Source organism: Oncorhynchus mykiss, chromosome 27 (genome assembly GCF_013265735.2).
Source record: "Oncorhynchus mykiss isolate Arlee chromosome 27, USDA_OmykA_1.1, whole genome shotgun sequence".
Classification (NCBI taxonomy): Eukaryota; Metazoa; Chordata; class Actinopteri; order Salmoniformes; family Salmonidae; genus Oncorhynchus; species Oncorhynchus mykiss.
The window spans coordinates 19,025,643-19,048,050 of NC_048591.1; the positions used below are offsets into that span (position 1 = coordinate 19,025,643).

Consider the following 22,408-nt stretch of genomic DNA (forward strand, 5'->3'; position numbering starts at 1 on the left):
TGGTTAATACAGTATCCAGACCTAGTACCATGGGCCATGTCTGAGGTACATGTGTGCTGCTTTGGCTATTGTAATAGTGCAAGGTTAGAACAGTTTCTATTGGGAAAGGAAGTGTGTGTGTGTGACCCATCTGGTATTCTGAGGTGTGACTGTGTTCAGGTCCCGTATGAGGACATGGCCTTTTGGCTTTGTGTCCCTCCACCAATGACTTTGCCTGAGTAACCCACTATCCTCCTCATATTCCAATTCTATACCCTTCTCCAGAGGTGTTCACTCCCAATCATGCATTGAATTGGTGCGAGCATTTCTGGAAGGAGTTTCCACCATATTCCTCACACCAGTTCATTCCTTTTAAATCCATGACGGGAGTGTGTAAGTGCACACTTCAGGAGAAGGGTAGAGAATCAACCCCTTTTTAAAAATGTTATGGTACGTTTTTAAACAGGAACACATCATACAAACATGGATCAAGACATCGTAATGGTAATGTTGTTTTCTGAATTGATGAAAATAATGATCCATGTTTAGTTAAACCAGCTCACTAAATGCAGTTGTACCTGTAATGGTTTGATAAGCAGATACAACTGTTTCCTTTGGGAACACAGCTACACACACTTCCTACTGTATTGTCAACACTCACTCTCCACCCTGATTATCAAGCCCTCTTTTAATTCATCATTTTTGGCAACCTCCATATTTCTTCCCCGTGGACACGAGCCAGACCAACTTAAAGACCGCAAAGCTCTGCACTCACCCTTCCTCCTTTCTCTTTGAGTTGTGCTGCCCATCCCCCCTCACCTCTTTCTCTCCCTCCTTTCTCCCCCCTCCCACTCTCCCTCTCCTTGAGTCATGCTGTTCCCTCAAGTCCTAACCATAAAAGATGTGGTTGCCAGGCACTGGTCAGCCCATTTAGTAACAAGAGGACCTTGCTAATCATAGATCTGTCTCTCTCAGTAAAGCCAGGTGGCACAGGAATGAAGGATGGCTGCGCCCGCGTCCCCTACTGCCCCCCCCCCCCCCCCCCCCCCCGGAGGACATTAATCACTGGGGGAATAGGGGATGAAGTGTGTCCGTGGGTATCCGTGTGCGTGCGCAAAGCTGAGACACCAAGGTGTAGAACTGTTGTGTACGACATGATTCAAATTGGCTTGACTATCACAATCACGTCCTGTCTGGTACAATATAAAATCATTATTTTTCCAACAATGGCGGTTTGGAAATGTTCCAGATTTGTTCACCAATGACCTAGCTATACCCTGGTGTCCTGTTCCCTGAAGGGAGGACTGAACTGACTGCTACTTTGTTTTTGCTTTTCTGAAACATTATCAGTATTGATTCTAATTAGGAAATAAAGTGCGGAGACCGTTGTTTTTGACGAGCAACTTGAGCCACAGGGGGGATCGTGACACTAGGAGAGTATGCATGCTGTGACGTTATTAGGCTCTGTGGGACTAGATGGAGGAGAGTTCTTTTCACAATGTACTCTCCCTCCAGGGTAGGACAGTATACTCTGGGGACTCCCCCACTCAGGGGAGCAGGATCCTGGATCTCCTGAGCCCAGCTTACCCCTTAGTCATCCAGGGCCTAGAAAACCAAACAAATGATTTACTCAGACAGTAATTATCTCCAGCTTAGATGTTACTGCCTGGGTCCATCAACATCACAACAACACCTCTGGTTTAATTAACCTGTCAACACACACACACACACACACACACTCTGTCTGTTCAGGAAAAGGGTGAGGTGGGGGTGTTCCTTTAAAAGCCACACAGAGCTACAGGAGTAGCAGATTGCCTTGTCTTCAGAATGCCTTCAGTATTTCCATCACAGCAATATTTAATGTAAGATGCTGCCCAGTGCCCATATACTGTAACAGTCATCCCATCCCTCCACCATTCCACACCATTAGCTCCGTTCTAATTGGTTAGCATCCATAATGCTGTAATGTACACGACCGGTCAAAAGTTTTAGAACACCTACTCATTCAAGGGATTTTCTTTATTTTTACCATGTTCTACATTGTAGATTAATAGTGAAGACAACACTATGAAATAACACATATGGAATCATTTAGTAAGCAAAAAAAATATTTAACAAATCATGAGTCTAGGGTAAGCTAGTAGTAATTTACCAGTTAAAAAAAGATCCATACCATATGGAAAACGGCTCTGCACAGCAATAAGAGACTATTGCTATAGGGCAGGAAGAGAGACTGAAGGGGGCCTTGTCAGCAGCATCTGGGGCCATTTTATAACGATTAACAGCACATTGCTAACAGTGCTGATCTCCAGGCTTAATGTTTTCATCAACTGGTTTGTCTTCAGGCTGCAGATGAATGAAGGGCCAGGTCTGCCACTGCACTGACACAGTATGGGGTGACACACCAACTAAACAGCAGGCTATTTATTTGCTGTGTGTGAAGAGACGAGCTCTGAGGTGATTGGTACTGTGTCAGAGTGAAGGGGACTAGAAATGATAGCAAGGCTATTTGTTTGGAGGGTAGGTTGGAGCACCTTGGGAAGTAGGAAGTTAGAAGTAGTACTATTTTTGTCTGTGTGTGTTCATATTCAAGTGAGGTATACACTGAGTGTACAAAACGTTAGTCTCTTTCCATGAGACTGACCCGGTGAATCTAGGTGAAAGCCTGACTTTGACTGACAGTGAAAAAAACGTAAGACACATCGGTCAGATTTCAGGTATACATTCAGGTGCATCCTATTTCCATTGATCTTCTTGATTGCAGTCCATCCGTGGTAAATTAAATTGATTGGACATGATTTGGAAAGGCGCGCACACACCTGTCTATATAAGGTCCCACAATTGACAGTACATGTCAGAGCAAAAACCAAGACATGAGGTTGAAGGAATTGTCCATAGAGCTCAGAGACAGGATTGTGTTGGCACAGATCTGGGGGAAGGGTACCAAAACATTTCTGCAGCATTGAAGGTCCACAAGAACACAGTTGCCTCCATCATTCTTAAGTGGAAGAGGTTTGAAACCAAGGCTCTTCCTAGAGCTGGACGCCCAGCCTAACTGAACAATCGAGGTAGAAGGGCCTTGGTCAGGGATGTGACCAAGAATCCGATGGTCACTCTCGAGTTCCTCTGTGGTGATGGAATAACTTTCCAGAAGGACAACCATCTCTGCAGCACTCCACCAATCAGGCTTTAATGTTAGTTGCAAGACGGAAGCCACTCCTCGGCAAAGGCACATGTCAGCCCGCTTGGAGTTTGCCAAAAGACACCTAAAGACTCTTCGACCTTGAGAAACACGATTCTCTGGTCTGATGAAACCAAGATTGAACTCTTTGGCCTGAATGCCAATCGTTACATCTGGAGGAAACCTGGCATCAGCCCTACGGTGAAGCATGGTGGTGGCAGCATCATGCTGTGGGGGTGCTTTTCAGCAATCAAGACTGGGAGACTAGTCAGGATCAAGGTGAAGGGTGCAAAGTACAGAGATCTTTGATGAAAACCTGCTCCAGAGCACTCAGGACCTCAGACTTGGGTCAAGGTTCACCTTCCAACAGGACAACGACCCTAAGCACACAGCAAAGACAACACAGGAGTCTCTGATTCTCTTTGAGTGACCCAGCCAGAGCCCATATTTGAACCCGGTTGAACATCTCTGGAAAGACCTGAAAATAGCTGTGCAGCAACACTCCCCATCCGACCTGACAGAGCTTGAGGATCTGCAGAGAACAATGGGAGAAACTCCTCTAATGCAAGTGTGCAAAGCTTGTAGCGTCATACCCAAGAAGACTCGAGACTGTAATTGCTGCCAAAGGTGCTTCAACAAAGTACAGAGTAAAGGGTCTGAATACTTGTGTAAATGTGATGTTTTTTGTAAATTAGCAAACATTTCTAAACTTTGTATATTGATGAGGGGGAAAAACGATTTAATCCATTTTAGAATGAGACTGTAACCTAAAAACGTGGAACAATTCAAGGGGTCTAAATACTTTCCGAAGGCACTGTAGGTGACACAACAGCTGTCATAAACCATCCCATCAAATCATATGGCTTTATGACCCCAACCGTGTCCTGGGACATATTCAGTAGTTCCTCATCCTAACTCAAGATGCACAAAGCAACTCTGTTTTCTTGTTAATCATAACTTCATACATTGAAGTCAATGGGAAATTGGAATTAAGGCCCACCACATAAATCCAAGGTAAGGATTTCAGCCTATAGGCTCTGTTAGCAGGGTTGCTGCTGAGGATGGATGGAGGGAGGAAGTGGATCCCAGCGCATCCCGCCCAGGGACCTGATCAGGATTCTGGCCAGCTTGGCACCGATTGTTGCCACCCTGACTCCCAGAGATATGTGGAGGAGCTCAAGGCATTCGATCTCCCCCATATCACCACACTGCTGCTGCCTCACCACAGAAACTAACCATCTCTTTCTTCTCTGATTCTCTCTCCCTCTCCTTGCAGCTCAGATCGGCTGATGGATGACACAATAAGGTAAGCCTAATGCAGACAGACATTATCTCTCTCTCTCACACACACACACACAGCATATGTTTTACTATTCTTGTGGGCAACTAAAATGTATTTCCATTCAAAATCCTATTTTCCCTAACCCCCTAACCTAAGTCTAAAATAGTCTTTGTCCTCGTGGGGACCTGGGAAATGTCCCCATGAGGGATACTTTTTGTTTTACTATCCTTGTTGGGACTTTAGGGGATCGTTACACACACACTACTGTACTCCCTAGTGTGCACTTTTTTGTTGTCTTTAAACTGGTAGCTACACTGGACGTTAGACATCTCCATGGCCATGAGGTGAAGTCTCTCTAAAGAGACCATAGTGATCCTGACAGATCAGATGGCGACCTTGGTCTGTGTGGAGCTCCTTGCCTCTGACCCCACCTCTTAACATCCACTCTGTGACACCATTTAGATGAGATTACACCATTAGCCCAGAGATGGAGACAAGAACAGCTTTCAGGCCTAAGTGGGTTGATATGGTCAAGCAAAGTTTGAAGAGCGAGGAAGTGGGCTATGCATCTATCCCTCCCACCATCTCAGCCTCCCTTTTGCCTCTATCCCTTCCACCATCTCAGCCTATCTGTTGCCTCTATCCCTCCCACCATCTCAGCCTCCCTTTTGCCTCTATCCCTTCCACCATCTCAGCCTCTCTGTTGCCTCTATCCCTCCCACCATCTCAGCCTCCCTGTTGCCTCTATCCCTCCCACCATCTCAGCCTCCCTGTTGCCTCTATCCCTCCCACCATCTCAGCCTCCCTGTTGCCTCTATCCCTCCCATCATCTCAGCCTCCCTGTTGCCTCTATCCCTCCCATCATCTCAGCCTCCCTCTTGCCTCTATCCCTCCCATCATCTCAGCCTCCCTCTTGCCTCTATCCCTCCCACCATCTCAGCCTCCCTGTTGCCTTTTCCCTCCCATCATCTCAGCCTCCCTGTTTGTTCTATCCCTCACATCATCTCAGCCTCACTGTTGCCTTTTCCCTCCCATCTCAGCCTCACTGTTGCCTTTTCCCTCCCACCATCTCAGCCTCACTGTTGCCTTTTCCCTCCCACCATCTCAGCCTCACTGTTGCCTTTTCCCTCCCATCATCTCAGCCTCCCTGTTTGTTCTATCCCTCCTACCATCTCAGCCTCCCTGTTGCCTCTGCATCTTATCCTGTTACGGGCATCCCCAACCTCTCCAGTCATGTGTGGTCACCCAGCCCAAACTCCTCTGAATCTATCCACCCTCTTATCTATCCTTCCATCCCTCTCCATCTATCCCTCCCTCCCCCTCTCATCCATCTTCTCTTCCTGCCGCAGCCCACCCACAGATTGCTGCCGGAGGGGAGGCTACTGGCACAGGTGCTTCATTAAGTGGATTTGTGGGCCGTGCAGCACCTCTTCCTGTCCAGCTCCTCTTCCTGTCCAGCCCCCCCTCACCCACCCGAGTCTCCCTCTCTCTTCCCTCTTGTTTTAGCCAAGCAGAAAATTACACTGGATGAGAAAGCCACGGTCATTACCGGTTCCCTCCCTGTCTTGAACACGCCTAACAAGACACATCCACGCACACAGCCAGAAGATAATGAAGCGTATTTTTTCTCCTGATTAGTTTTTGTGTGTTATTATGCCCTGTGGGGACGAGGAGGGTTGAGCTATGATTCATTTATGTGAATTAATATGCATTGGGCTTTAAGACCCAGGTTGGAAATAAAAATCGACAATGTTTTGAGAGGAACAGTTGGGACTCCAGTGACCAAAGCAGAAAGAAAAGAGTGTGATTTTCACAGCACAGAAATGCTGTTTTTGGTAGTTAAAGTAACATATCCATATTAAGCTCTGTAAAATTGGGGTTAGACTGGAGAGAATTGGTCTCAATAAACGTATCTAGAAACCCCACAGTGACTTTACTTTAGATGCTAACGGTGATGAGCTGAATTAGTTTAGCATTGAGCTAGTTTTCAGACAGGTCGAGTCAGTGTGTGTGTGCTTTAGCCTCACCCCTATCAGATAGCAGCTCTGATTGCCAGAGCGTAGCGCTAACGCTGGCCCAGTGTTAGTCAGCAGCGTTGGGCTTTGGGAAGAGAGGCGACTGGTCTTCCCCTCTGACTCTGGACAACATGATATATGAGCTAGATCCTTGGCATAGGGACTGATTGTCCCCTCAGCAACACCCTACGAGGTGTTAGGCTGTCAGCAGCTGGCAGCGATGAAGATTAGACAACACACACATATATGCTTATTCAAACATGTACTACAAATGGTAAACTACCACACTTTCTCAAACACCTTCGCTCCCACACACTCAACACACAGTGCACCCACATCCTTACATGGTGAGGAAGTTTCCATATCACAGCTATTTAATCTTCCAATGACAAGGCAGCACTCAGTTGAAGGAGATGGGAGAACATTAAGTGCTTGATGTCCATGTACACCGAAGAACACCACACGATCTGAAATCAGCTAGAGCCCTCAGGCTTTGTTCCAGGCCTCATGCCTTATAAGAAAATAACCGCGCTAACAGAAATGTACTATATCTGAACTGAGATGCAAGATCTGAAATTAGCTAGTGCCCTCAGGCTTTGTTCCAGGCTTTACGTCTTTGAAGGAAATGGACTCTAACTGAATGGTACCGTCTCTGACGGTGCATTTAGTCTCTTCAGACTAAATTACAGTTACCATGTGAAAGCTACCATTTTCTTTTCTCAAATGAGATTGTATATCTGCTGTCTTGAGGTGTCTGGGGAAAACAATATCTAACAGAGGGTTGTTCTCTGAAGCTTTTTTGCTATGAAGTGTGTGTGTGTGTGTATAGTGCCTTCGGAAAGTACTTTATCCACATTTGGTTAGGCTACAGCCTTATTCTAAAATTGAGTAAATTGATTTTTTCCACTCATCAATCTACACAAAATACCCCATAATGAGAAGGAAAAACTTTTTTTGTAGAACTTGTTACTAATTAATATTTTAGTATTCAGACCCTTTACGCAGTACTTTGTTGAAGCACCTTTGGCAGCGATTACAACCTCTAGTCTTCTTGGGTATGACACTATAAGCTTTGCATACCTGTATTTATCTTTGCATACCTGTTTATCTTTGCTTCAATCCTGACTAGTCTCCCAGTCCCTGTCGCTGAAAACCATCCCCACAGCATGATTCTGCCACCACCTTGCTTTACCTTAGGGATTAGAGGTCGACCGATTAATCGGAATGGCCCATTTAATTAGGGCTGATTTCAAGTTTTCATAACAATCGGTCATCAGCATTTTTGGAAACCGATTATGGCTGATTACATTGCACTCCACGGGGAGACTGCGTGGCAGGCTGACGACCTGTTACGTGAGTGCAGCAAGGAGCCAAGGTAAGTCGGCATTAAACTTGCCTCCATCATTCTTAAGTGGAAGATGCATTAAACTTATCTTAACATAATCACTAGTTAACTACACATGGTTGATGATATTACTAGTTTATCTAGCTTGTCCTGCGTTGCATATAATCGATGCGGTGCCTGTTAATTTATCATCGAATCACAGCCTACTTCGCCAAACAGGTGAAGTAGTATTTAACAAATGCATTCGTGAAAAAAGCACTGTCGTTGCACCAATGTACCTAACCATAAACATCAATGCCTTTCTTAAAATCAATACACAAGTATATATGTTTAAACCTGCATATTTAGTTAATATTGCCTGCTAACATCAATTTATTTTAACTAGGGAAATTGTCACTTCCCTTGCGTTCAGTTCATGCAGAGTCAGGGTATATGCAGAAGTTTCGGCTGCCTAGCTCGTTGCGAACTGTGTGAAGACCATTTCTTCCTAACGAAGACCGTAATTAATTTGCCATAATTGTACATAATATTGAAGGTTGTGCAATGTAACAGCAATATTTAGACTTAGGGATGCCACCCGTTAGATAAATTACCGAACGGTTCCGTATTTCACTGAAAGAATAAACGTTTTGTTTTCAAAATGATAGTTTCCCGGATTTGACCATATTAATGACCTAAGGCTCGTGTTTCTGTGTTTATTATAATTAAGTCTATGATTTGATAGAGCAGTCTGACTGAGCGGTGGTAGGCAGCAGCAGGCTCATAAGCATTCATTCAAACAGCACTTTCCTGCATTTGCCAGCAGCTCTTCGCTGTTTTTAGTTATTTATTTATTTCACCGTTATTTAACCAGGTAGGTAAGTTGAGAATAAGTTCTCATTTACAATTGCGACCTGGCCAAGATAAAGCAAAGCAGTTCGACACATACAACAGCACAGAGTTACACATGGAGTAAAATAAACATACAGTCAATAATACAGTAGAAACAAGTCTATATACGATGTGAGCAAATGAGGTGAGATAAGGGAGGTAAAGGCAAAATAAGGCCACGATGGCAAAGTAAATACAATATAGAATGCAAAACACTGGAATGGTAGATTTGCAGTGGAAGAATGTGCAAAGTAGAAATAAAAAATAATGGGGTGCAAAGGAGCAAAATAAATAAATAATATCAATACAGTAGGGAAAGAGGTAGTTGCTTGGGCTAAATTATAGGTGGGCTATGTACAGGTGCAGTAATCTGTGTGCTGCTCTGACAGTTGGTGCTTAAAGCTAGTGAGGGAGATAAGTGTTTCCAGTTTCAGAGATTTTTGTAGTTCGTTCCAGTCATTGGCAGCAGAGAACTGGAAGGAGAGGTGGCCAAATAAATAATTGGTTTTGGGGGTGACCAGAGAGATATACCTGCTGGAGCACGTGCTACAGGTGGGTGCTGCTGTTTTTTTATTTTTTATTTCACCTTTATTTAACCAGGTAGGCTAGTTGAGAACAAGTTCTCATTTGCAACTGCGACCTGGCCAAGATAAGGCATAGCAGTGTGAACAGACAACACAGAGTTACACATGGAGTAAACAATTAACAAGTCAATAACACAGTAGAAAAAAGGGGAGTCTATATATACATTGTGTGCAAAAGGCATGAGAAGGTAGGCAAATAATTACAATTATGCAGATTAACACTGGAGTGATAAATGATCAGATGGTTATGTACAGGTAGAGATATAGGTGTGCAAAAGAGCAGAAAAATAAATAAATAAAAACAGTATGGGGATGAGGTAGGTGAAAATGGGTGGGCTATTTACCAATAGACTATGTACAGCTGCAGCGATCGGTTAGCTGCTCAGATAGCAGATGTTTGAAGTTGGTGAGGGAGATAAAAGTCTCCAACTTCAGCGATTTTTGCAATTCGTTCCAGTCACAGGCAGCAGAGAACTGGAACGAAAGGCGGCCAAATGAGGTGTTGGCTTTAGGGATGATCAGTGAGATACACCTGCTGGAGCGCGTGCTACGGGTGGGTGTTGCCATCGTGACCAGTGAACTGAGATAAGGAGGAGCTTTACCTAGCATGGACTTGTAGATGACCTGGAGCCAGTGGGTCTGGCGACGAATATGTAGCGAGGGCCAGCCGACTAGAGCATACAAGTCGCAGTGGTGGGTGGTATAAGGTGCTTTAGTGACAAAACGGATGGCACTGTGATAAACTGCATCCAGTTTGCTGAGTAGAGTGTTGGAAGCAATTTTGTAGATGACATCGCCGAAGTCGAGGATCGGTAGGATAGTCAGTTTTACTAGGGTACGTTTGGCGGCGTGAGTGAAGGAGGCTTTGTTGCGGAATAGAAAGCCGACTCTTGATTTGATTTTCGATTGGAGATGTTTGATATGGGTCTGGAAGGAGAGTTTAGAGTCTAGCCAGACACCTAGGTACTTATAGATGTCCACATATTCAAGGTCGGAACCATCCAGGGTGGTGATGCTGGTCAGGCGTGCGGGTGCAGGCAGCGAACGGTTGAAAAGCATGCATTTGGTTTTACTAGCGTTTAAGAGCAGTTGGAGGCCACGGAAGGAGTGCTGTATGGCATTGAAGCTCGTTTGGAGGTTAGATAGCACAGTGTCCAAGGACGGGCCGGAAGTATATAGAATGGTGTCGTCTGCGTAGAGGTGGATCAGGGAATCGCCCGCAGCATGAGACACATCATTGATATATACAGAGAAAAGAGTCAGCCCGAGAATTGAACCCTGTGGCACCCCCATAGAGACTGCCAGAGGACCGGACAGCATGCCCTCCGATTTGACACACTGAACTCTGTCTGCAAAGTAATTGGTGAACCAGGCAAGGCAGTCATCCGAAAAACCGAGGCTACTGAGTCTGCCGATAAGAATACGGTGATTGACAGAGTCGAAAGCCTTGGCAAGGTCTATGAAGACGGCTGCACAGTACTGTCTTTTATCGATGGCGGTTATGATATCGTTTAGTACCTTGAGCGTGGCTGAGGTACACCCGTGACCGGCTCGGAAACCAGATTGCACAGCGGAGAAGGTACGGTGGGATTCAAGATGGTCAGTGACCTGTTTGTTGACTTGGCTTTCGAAGACCTTAGATAGGCAGGGCAGGATGGATATAGGTCTGTAACAGTTTGGGTCCAGGGTGTCGCCCCCTTTGAAGAGGGGGATGACTGCGGCAGCTTTCCAATCCTTGGGGATCTCAGACGATATGAAAGAGAGGTTGAACAGGCTGGTAATAGGGGTTGCGACAATGGCGGCGGATAGTTTCAGGAATAGAGGGTCCAGATTGTCAAGCCCAGCTGATTTGTACGGGTCCAGGTTTTGCAGCTCTTTCAGAACATCTGCTATCTGGATTTGGGTAAAGGAGAACCTGGAGAGGCTTGGGCGAGTATCTGCGGGGGGGGGAGCTGTTGGCCGAGGTTGGAGTAGCCAGGCGGAAGGCATGGCCAGCCGTTGAGAAATGCTTGTTGAAGTTTTCGATAATCATGGATTTATCGGTGGTGACCGTGTTACCTAGCCTCAGTGCAGTGGGCAGTGACCAGCGAGCTAAGGGGGGACTTTACCTAGCAGGGTCTTGTAGATGACATGGAGCCAGTGGGTTTGGCGACGAGTATGAAGCGAGGGCCAGCCAACGAGAGCGTACAGGTCGCAATGGTGACAAAACGGATGGCACTGTGATAGACTGCATCCAATTTGTTGAGTAGGGTATTGGAGGCTATTTTGTAAATGACATCGTCGAGGATTGGTAGGATGGTCAGTTTTACAAGGGTATGTTTGGCAGCATGAGTGAAGGATGCTTTGTTGTGAAATAGGAAGCCAATTCTAGATTTCACTTTGGATTGGAGATGTTTAATGTGGGTCTGGAAGGAGAGTTTACAGTCTAACCAGACACCTAGGTATTTAGTTGTCCACGTATTCTAAGTCCGAGCCGTCCAGAGTAGTGATGTTGGACAGGCGGGCAGGTGCAGGCAGCGATCGGTTGAAGAGCATGCATTTAGTTTTACTTGTATTTAAGAGGAATTGGAGGCCACGGAAGGAGAGTTGTATGGCATTGAAGCTTGCCTGGAGGGTTGTCCAAAGAAGGGCCAGAAGTATACAGAATGGTGTCGTCTGCATAGAGGTGGATCAGAGACTCACCAGCAGCAAGAGCGACCTCATTGATGTATACAGAGAAGAGAGTCGGTCCAAGAATTGAACCCTGTGGCACCCCCATAGAGACTGCCAGAGGTCCGGACAGCAGACCCTCCGATTTGACACACTGAACTCTATCAGAGAAGTAGTTGGTGAACCAGGCGAGGCAATCATTTGAGAAACCAAGGCTGTCGAGGTGATTGACAGAGTCGAAAGCCTTGGCCAGATCAATGAATACGGCTGCACAGTAATGTTTCTTATCGATGGCGGTTAAGATATCGTTTAGGACCTAGAGCGTGGCTGAGGTGCACCCATGACCAGCTCTGAAACCAGATTGCATAGCAGAGAAGGTATGGTGAGATTCGAAATGGTCGGTAATCTGTTTGTTGACTTGGCTTTCGAAGACCTTAGAAAGGCAGGGTAGGATAGATATAGGTCTTTAGCAGTTTGGGTCAAGAGTGTCCCCCCCTTTGAAGAGGGGGATGACCGCAGCTGCTTTCCAATCTTTGGGAATCTCAGACGACACGAAAGAGAGGTTGAACAGGCTAGTAATAGGGGTGGCAACAATTTTGGCAGATAATTGTAGAAAGAAAGGGTCCAGATTGTCTAGCCCGGCTGATTTGTAGGGGTCCAGATTTTGCAGCTCTTTCAGAACATCAGCTGACTGGATTTGGGAGAAGGAGAAATGGGGAAGTCTTGGGCGAGTTGCTGTGGGGGGTGCAGTGCTGTTGACCGGGGTAGGAGTAGCCAGGTGGAAAGCATGGCCAGCCGTAGAAAAATGCTTATTGAAATTCTCAACTATAGTGGATTTATCAGTGGTGACAGTGTTTCCTATCTTCAGTGCAGTGAGCAGCTGGGAGGAGGTGTTCTTATTCTCCATGGACTTTACAGTGTCCCAGAACTTGTTTGAGTTAGTGTTGCAGGAAGCAAATTTCTGCTTGAAAAAACTAGCCTTGGCTTTTCTAACTGCCTGTGTATAATTGTTTCTAGTTTACCTGAACAGCTGCATATCACGGGGGCTGTTCGATGCTAATGCAGAACGCCATAGGATGTTTTTGTTGTTGGTTAAGGGCAGTCAGGTCTGGAGAGAACCAAGGGCTATATCTGTTCCTGGTTCTAAATTTCTTGAATGGGGCATGCTTATTTAAGATGGTTAGGAAGGCATTTAAAAAAAATAATAACCAGGCATCTACTGACGGGATGAGATCAATATCCTTCCAGGATACCCCGGCCAGGTCGATTAGAAAGGCCTGCTCGCTGAAGTGTTTCAGGGAGCGTTTGACAGTGATGAGTGGAGGTCGTTTGACCGCTGACCCATTACGGATGCAGGCAATGGGGCAGTGATCGCTGAGATCTTGGTTGAAGACAGCAGAGGTGTATTTAGAGTGGTTAGTGTGCCCGTGTTTAAGGCTTTGGGGAGGTACCTGGTAGGTTCATTCATAATGTGTGTGAGATTGAGGGCATCAAGCTTAGATTGTAGGATGGCTGGGGTGTTAAGCATGTTCCAGTTTAGGTCGCCTAGCAGCACGAGTTCTGAAGATAGATGGGGGGCAGAGGGTGGTTTATAGCAGGCGGCAACGGTGAGAGACTTGTTTTTAGAGAGGTGGATTTTTAGAAGTTCAAATTGTTTGGGCACAGACCTGGATAGTAGGACAGAGCTCTGCATGCTATATTTGCAGTAGATTGCAACACCGCCCACTTTGGCAGTTCTATCTTGTCTGAAAATGTTGTAGTTTGGGATGAAAATTTCAGAATTTTTGGTGGTCTTCCTAAGCCAGGATTCAGACACAGCTAGAACATCCGGGTTGGCAGAGTGTGCTAAAGCAGTGAATAAAACAAATTTAGGGAGGAGGCTTCTAACGTTAACATGCATGAAACCAAGGCTATTACGGTTACAGAAGTCATCAAAAGAGAGTGCCTGGGGAATAGGAGTGGAGCTAGGCACTGCAGGGCCTGGATTCACCTCTACATCGCCAGAGGAGGAGTAGGATAAGGGTACGGCTAAACGCAATAAGAATTGATCGTCTAGAACGTCTGGAACAGAGAGTAAAAGGAGGTTTCTGGGGGCGATAAAATAGCTTCAAGGTATAGTAGGATGTGAATACGGTGGAGGTAAACCTAGGTATTGAGTGATGATATGAGAGATATTGTCTCTAGAAACATCATTGAAACCAGGAGATGTCATCGCATGTGTGGGTGGTGGAACTAATAGGTTGGATAAGGTATAGTGAGCGGGACTAGAGGCTCTACAGTGAAATAAGCCAATAAACACTAACCAGAACAGCAATGGACAAAGCATATTGACATTAAGGAGAGGCATGCTTAGTCCAGTGATCAAAAGGGTCCAGTGAGTAGTGAGGTTGGTTGGGGTCACGGCGATTTAGACAGCTAGCCGGGCCATTGGTAGCAAGCTAGCATAGGATGGAGGTCTGTTATTAACCACCTCGTGCGTTTCCGTCGGTAGGATTAGTGGGGTTCCGTGTGGTAGAGGGGATGAATCCAATTCGCAAAAAAAAAACTAAAAAAACAATAGATATAGTTATAGAGGCCCAAGAAGAAAAAAAGAAAAATAATAATAAATTGTCCGATAGGTCTATTCAGATAGCAGCCGATAAGACAGCTAACGATTAACGGACCGCAGATGGGCGTTCAGGTAACGTCGTGACGGAGGAGCCAGCCGGATAACTCCCTCGGGTAGAAAACGTCGGTAGTCCAGTTGTGAAGGCCCGGTGTGGCTCCGTGTTGGCATTAAAACGGGTCTGGATAGGTGATTGTAGCCCAGGAGTGACTGATGGAACTCTTCAGCATGCTAGCTCCGGAATAATTTATGTTTGCTCCGGAATCGACGTAAGCCGATAGTCACACGGATAGCAGCTAGCTAGCTGCGAGATCCAGGTATACATGTCCAGAGTTAGCGGTTGAAATCCGGGGACATGGAGAGAAAAATAGGTCCGGTATGTTCCGGTCTGAGCCGCGCCGTACAAAACTGTCGATAGATTTTCGAGCTAAAGGATAGCTGATGACCACAAACCGTGGTTAGCTGAATACTAACGATTAGCCAGTTAAGAAGCTAACTAGCTTCAGGCTAGCTTCTGGATTAGCTTCTGGCTAGCTTCTGGTTAGCTTCTATGGAGGATAACAGATTTGAGGTAAATAATACTTTCTTTAAAAATATATATAAATTGGTGAGGCGGGTTGCAGGAGAGTGTTTTGAAGATGAGTTTATGGAAAATAAAAAATATATATAAAAAGGTATGCGAAGAAAGTTGTAAATATATATACGGGACACTACAAGACGAGGACAAAAGACGTCTGAACTGCTATGCCATCTTGGAGTGTTTTATGTTTGACTATCAACTCCCGAGATTAGGCTGGCAATACTACAGTGCCTATAAGAATATCCAATAGTCAAAGGTATATGAAATACAAATGGTATAGAGTGAAATAGTCCTATAATTCCTATAAGAACTACAATTTAAGACTCATGTTAAAAGGAACCACCAGGTAGGTCCCTTATGTTCTAATGTTCTGAGCAAGTAACTTAAACGTTTGCTTTTTTACATGGCACATATTGCACTTTTACTTTCTTCTCCAACACTGTGATTTTGCATTATTTAAACCAAATTGACCATGTTTCATTATTTATTTGAGACTAAATTGATTTTATTGATGTATTATATTAAGTTCAAATAAGTTCAAATAAGTTTTCTGTCAGTATTGTTGTAATTATCATTATTACAAATATATATATATATATTAAAATATCGGCTGATTTAATTGGGATAGGCTTTATTTTGGTCCTCCAATAATCGGTTTCGGTCGACCTCTAGTAGGGATGGTGCCAGTTTCCTCCAGACGTGACGCTTGGCCATATGATTTGATGGGATGGTTTATGACAGCTGTTGTCACCTACAGTGCCTTCGGAAAGTATTCAGACCCCTTGACTTTTTCCATATTTTGTTAGGTTAGTCTCATTCTAAAATTGATGAAATAGTTTTTTCCCCCTCATCAATCTACACACAAAGTTTAGAAATGTTTGCTAATTTATAAAACATAACAGAAATATCACATTTACACAAGTATTCAGACCTTTTTGTTGAAGCATCTTTGGCAGCAATTACAGTCTCGAGTCTTCTTGGGTATGACGCTACAAGCTTTGCACGCTTGCATTAGAGGAGTTTCTCCCATTGTTCTCTGCAGATCCTCAAGCTCTGTCAGGTCGGATGGGGAGTGTTGCTGCACAGCTATTTTCAGGTCTCTCCAGAGATGTTCAAATATGGGCTCTGGCTGGGTCACTCAAAGAGAATCAGAGACTCCTGTGTTGTCTTTGCTGTGTGCTTAGGGTCGTTGTCCTGTTGGAAGGTGAACCTTTATCCAAGTCTGAGGTCCTGAGTGCTCTGGAGCAGGTTTTCATCAAGGATCTCTTCTGTACTTAGCGCCCTTTGCCTCGATCCTGACAAGTCTACCAGTCCCAATTGCTGAAAAGCACCCCCACAGCATGATGCTGCAACCACCGTGCTGTGGGGGTGGTGCCAGGGTTCCTCCAGACGTAACGCTTGGCATTCAGGCCATAGAGTTTGTGACGACCCTCCCACTCTGTCTGCCGTATTCTCTCTTTGTTCTTGTTTCCTTATTAGGATGCCGGTGGGCGGAGTTGGGAGGGTCGTCAGTTACATGGGATACACCTGGGCCCGGTGTGTCCCAGGATAAATACACCACTTCCCCATTCATGGAGGAGACTCTCTCCATGCAGACACCTTTATGGATTTTGTTGTGTTTCTTGGTGGCCTTTTGGTTGTTTGCTTTGACACCTTTCAACACCCTGCATTATCACATTAAAGCATGCAAAACACTAACTTACATTACTGATTACACACACCATTGTATATTATACTTAGTTACTTATTTAATAAATATATATATGTTTTGTTACTCCTTATCTCCACGTTGTCTCCCTTTTGTTACGGGCTTTGAGCCGGTTCGTGACAAGTTCAATCTTGGTTTCATCAGACCAGAGAATCTTGTTTCTCATGGTCTGAGAGTCTTTTAGGTGCCTTTTTGGCAAACTCCAAGAGGGCTGTGTCATGTGCCTTTTACTGAGGAGTGGCTTCCTTCTGGCCACTCTACCATAAAGGCTGGAACTCTAGAGCTCTGTCAGTGACCATCGGGTTCTTGGTCACCTCCCTGACCAAGGCCCTTCTCCCCAGATTGCCCAGTTTGGCTGGGCAGCCAGCTCTAGGGAGAGACTTGGCGGTTCCAAACTTCTTCCATTTAAGAATGATGGAGGCCACTGTGTTCTTGTGGACCTTCAATATAATTGGGAAACACTGTGTGCTAGCACTACACGCCTCAGTGTATCTCTGCGCTAATATCCACAGGGCCTCAGACTCTGCTCCCCCAGTATTTCTCTCTCTGCATTCTAAATTAATGTGAAAGTTCTCCTCCCCTCTAATGTGTTTCTCTGCCTCCACCCGCCTTCTGTCTGTCACGGTAGTTGCACTTTGGTTACCACACACACACAATCGTGCCTCATACTTTCTGCTAGAGAAAAGCTGTTTGATAACAAGCCTTACAGGTGTGATATTGTAGTGTTGCCTATACTCTCGATTGGAGAAAAGCTGTTTTATAACAAAGCAGAAGATAATTTAACCTGTGTTTGTCACTGTCTTCCTCTTCTCTCCCTGCAGTATTGCCATGGCGACCAAGGAGAACATGACATCCCAGAGAGGGCTGTTGAAGTCCATACACAGCAGGGTCAACACTCTGGCCAGTATCCTTTACAACACCTAGCAAACTTTATGCACATTGGAGATTCTCCATTAAAAATCATGTTTAGGACTGGGCTTAAAATGTGTCTGGGAAGCCAACCCTATGTTCATATCTGTTTGAGAAAGAACAAATTCACAAATACCTATTTAGGTATTTAATCCGACAAGAAATTCTAGAGATTGTCCAGGTATGTGTTTTAAACAACTTTTATTTGATCATAATTGTCTTTTAATGCCACGTAGAATATATTTTTATCCAAAGAAATGTACAGAAGTGAGTTAATGTGAATTGATCCCCGCAGGAACTGAACCCACGACCTTGGCGTTGTTAGCGCAACGCTCTTACTCATTAGGTCCTCTATTTACCGTACTATTACCTCCTGTGATTTGCAACCAGACACAATACAGCTATAGAGTCCCTTAACCTCTCTAGGGTATGTGGGACGATTCTAGGGCATGTGGGCCAAATTCAAATACAGAAATAGTCATTATAAAAATTCAGAAAACAAAACATATTTTACATAGGTTTAAAGATTAACTTCTTGTTAATCCAACCACGGTGTCAGATTTAAAAAATGCTTTACGGCTAAAGCATACCTTACGATTATTTGAGAACATAGCCCAGCAGACAAATCATTACAAACAGTAGCCAGCCAAGTAGAAGAGTTACACAAGTCAGAAATAGAGAAAATTAATAAATGTTCCTTTTGTTCGATAGTCTCTTTGGGGCGGCAGGGTAGCCTAGTGGTTAGAGCGTTGGACTAGTAACCGGAAGGTTGCAAGTTCAAACCCCCAAGCTGACAAGGTACAGCAGGTAGCCTAGTGGTTAGAGAGCATTAAGCCAGTAACCGAAAGGTTGTTGGATCGAATCCCCGAGCTGACAAGGTAAAAATCTGTCATTCTGCCCTTGAAAAAGGCAGGTACTGGCACTGTTCCCCGGTCTTTGTAAATAAGAATTTGTTCTTAACTGACTTGCCTAGTAAAATAAAGGTTCAATTAAAAAATATATATATATATACAGTGCCTTGCGAAAGTATTCGGCCCCCTTGAACTTTGCGACCTTTTGCCACATTTCAGGCTTCAAACATAAAGATATAAAACTGTATTTTTTTGTGAAGAATCAACAACAAGTGGGACACAATCATGAAGTGGAACGACATTTATTGGATATTTCAAACTTTTTTAACAAATCAAAAACTGAAAAATTGGGCGTGCAAAATTATTCAGCCCCCTTAAGTTAATACTTTGTAGCGCCACCTTTTGCTGCGATTACAGCTGTAAGTCGCTTGGGGTATGTATCTATCAGTTTTGCACATCGAGAGACTGAAATTGTTTCCCATTCCTCCTTGCAAAACAGCTCGAGCTCAGTGAGGTTGGATGGAGAGCATTTGTGAACAGCAGTTTTCAGTTCTTTCCACAGATTCTCGATTGGATTCAGGTCTGGACTTTGACTTGGCCATTCTAACACCTGGATATGTTTATTTTTGAACCATTCAATTGTAGATTTTGCTTTATGTTTTGGATCATTGTCTTGTTGGAAGACAAATCTCCGTCCCAGTCTCAGGTCTTTTGCAGACTCCATCAGGTTTTCTTCCAGAATGGTCCTGTATTTGGCTCCATCCATCTTCCCATCAATTTTAACCATCTTCCCTGTCCCTGCTGAAGAAAAGCAGGCCCAAACCATGATGCTGCCACCACCATGTTTGACAGTGAGGATGGTGTGTTCAGGGTGATGAGCTGTGTTGCTTTTACGCCAAACATAACGTTTTGCGTTGTTGCAAAAAGTTCAATTTTGGTTTCATCTGACCAGAGCACCTTCTTCCACATGTTTGGTGTGTCTCCCAGGTGGCTTGTGGCAAACTTTAAACAACACTTTTTATGGATATCTTTAAGAAATGGCTTTCTTCTTGCCACTCTTCCATAAAGGCCAGATTTGTGCAATATACGACTGATTGTTGTCCTATGGACAGAGTCTCCCACCTCAGCTGTAGATCTCTGCAGTTCATCCAGAGTGATCATGGGCCTCTTGGCTGCATCTCTGATCAGTCTTCTCCTTGTATGAGCTGAAAGTTTAGAGGGACGGCCAGGTCTTGGTAGATTTGCAGTGGTCTGATACTCCTTCCATTTCAATATTATCGCCTGCACAGTGCTCCTTGGGATGTTTAAAGCTTGGGAAATCTTTTTGTATCCAAATCCGGCTTTAAACTTCTTCACAACAGTATCTCGGACCTGCCTGGTGTGTTCCTTGTTCTTCATGATGCTCTCTGCGCTTTTAACGGACCTCTGAGACTATCACAGTGCAGGTGCATTTATACGGAGACTTGATTACAGACAGGTGGATTGTATTTATCATCATTAGTCATTTAGGTCAACATTGGATCATTCAGAGATCCTCACTGAACTTCTGGAGAGAGTTTGCTGCACTGAAAGTAAAGGGGCTGAATAATTTTGAACGCCCAATTTTTCCGTTTTTGATTTGTTAAAAAAGTTTGAAATATCCAATAAATGTCGTTCCACTTCATGATTGTGTCCCACTTGTTGTTGATTCTTCACAAAAAAATACAGTTTTATATCTTTATGTTTGAAGCCTGAAATGTGGCAAAAGGTCGCAAAGTTCAAGGGGGCCGAATACTTTCGCAAGGCACTGTGTATATATATATATATAAATATATATAGGCCCAATGAGCATGCTCCAAGATCAGTTTGTATTGTTATCAAACACATCTATCCCAGCAAGATTTAAAGACCTCCAGTGGTTTTTGAACTTTTCCTGTTGGAAAGTGATATCGCAAGTATAAATGTAGTGAAGTACAAGTCACTAAATAGGTAAAAAAAAAAATGTTTTGATCTAAATTTCAAGGAGTAGGGCATTCAATGAGTTGGTCTGATGGGAATGTGTGATGTCATCGGCCTCCCCCTTGCTTGAAAAGCAGAGGAGGAAAGCTAACCCCACCACCACTTGTGCCATGTCATGACATACCTGGACCACCTATTGAGATGTGCCTTTTGTTAAGTAAATCCGGTGTTAAATGAGGTGAAAAGTAGACTGGAGTGCCACTTTAATGGGAGCCTGATTCTGCCTGGTATCTTCTCTTTGCTCTGAGCATGGTTGTCAGGCCTTCCAACCGGGCGATACAATATATTCCTCACACGGGGCACCAAAACCAGCCTCTTCAGGAGAGAAACTCCTATTGATTCTAAGGAAATATCTGAGCATGCGGAGCAGTTTGATCCATTCTGGTCCATTTAACTGACTGGGGGGGATTGAGGGCTTAAATTGCTCCATTCCTCACTCCTGCTAGGGTTCTATGAACAACATATTGGATCATATTTCACTTTGCTGTCAAAAGAAAAGATCACTTGCCTGTTTCAGAAATACAATTTCAGAACAGACCAAAAATATTAGCAGTGACATCAGAAAAGCAGGCAATTCGACTTTTTTAGATTCTAATTAACGATTAAGGCCAGAGGGGGTGTGGTATATGGCCAATATACCACAGCTAAGGGCTGTTCTTCTGTATGACACAACGCAGATACAGCCCTTAGCCGAGGTATATTGGCCATATACCACAAACCCCAAAGGTGCATTATTGCTATTAGAAACTGGTTACCAAAGTAATTAGAGCAGTACAAATACATGTTTTGTCATAAACTGTCTTATATTATGGATTTCAGCATTCAGGGCTCAAACTACCCAGTTTATAATTCCAATGTAATGATTTTCTGAACATACTTGTAATAAGAGGTGGTTGGCACTTGGTTCTGTTTCCCTTAACTTCCTCCTCCAGATCGTTTCCCAGCCATCAACAACCTCATCCAGCGAATCAACCTGCGGAAGAGGCGGGACTCCCTAATCCTGGGTGCAGTCATCGGTGTCTGCACCATCCTCCTGCTGCTCTACGCCTTCCACTGATGACGGACAGACCGGTCGAACAATCGTTACTCTGCGCTTGTAACATCGGAATCAGGACTCTGGAGAATGGGCTTGAGTGATTGGAGGCTACTGAGTAGACGGACAGATAGACCGACAACCTTTTGGCCCAATCGGTTAACAGGATTGATCAAAGCCATCATGGACTACCTGATTTGTATTTAGCAGTGAGGGAAGAAGGAGATGGGGAGATGGAGCAGCATCTTTTTGTTTAGTTTTTCTATCAAAAGTGAATGTGCTGTTCAACTCTGGTTAAGGGAACGGAGACCAAATTTACTAATATGACTAGATTTTAAAGAATTATATATAAAGAACACTTGCTTCAATGAGGAGTTAAAGGCTCTGAAGACAGATTGCGGATGCGAAAGAGGGGGACTGTTTTGCTGTTGATTTCTGAGGTGGATGGATTTTTAGTTGAATGGTCGTTTTTTAGTGGCGGGAGATTCAGGAGGTTTATCATCATGAGCTGTACAATGTGCATTATTAATAAATTATTAATATACAGTATGTGATACTAGGCACTTAACATTTTATTTTTTAATATTTTTTTGAACTTCGACATGTATTGAGAAATTATATTTTTAATTGAAGGCCATTGATTCAACTCTAGTGCTGCAAATACCATTATTATTTTGTGCTGCATGGATGACTTCATAATCACTGTAGTACTTTAAACAATGGCCCACATACAGGTGTATGGTTAAACCATAACTTTGACTTCTTTCATTACGTGTTTCCCTCAACTTACTTATTATACCGCTTAGCAGACACCTATCC

The 22,408-nt window shown here is 44.2% G+C and overlaps 1 protein-coding gene across 4 annotated transcripts in view; it reads left to right on the forward strand.

The window, feature by feature from the left end:
• LOC110507690 (Golgi SNAP receptor complex member 1) overlaps positions 1-22,143 on the forward strand; it is a 55,512-nt gene extending 33,369 nt beyond the window's left edge. For 2 of the 4 annotated variants that reach the window (XM_021587842.2, XM_036965414.1), the window contains exons 7-9: positions 4,437-4,466; positions 17,620-17,702; positions 21,489-22,143. In XM_021587842.2, coding sequence (XP_021443517.1) covers positions 4,437-4,466; positions 17,620-17,702; positions 21,489-21,613 — 238 coding nt within the window. In that variant the 3' untranslated portion in view covers positions 21,614-22,143. Of the gene's footprint in view, positions 1-4,436; positions 4,467-5,791; positions 6,366-17,619; positions 17,703-21,488 lie in introns of those variants that run through there. The other 2 variants (XM_021587843.2, XM_036965413.1) reach the window with 2 other exon arrangements.
• The last annotated feature ends 265 nt before the right edge of the window (positions 22,144-22,408 follow it).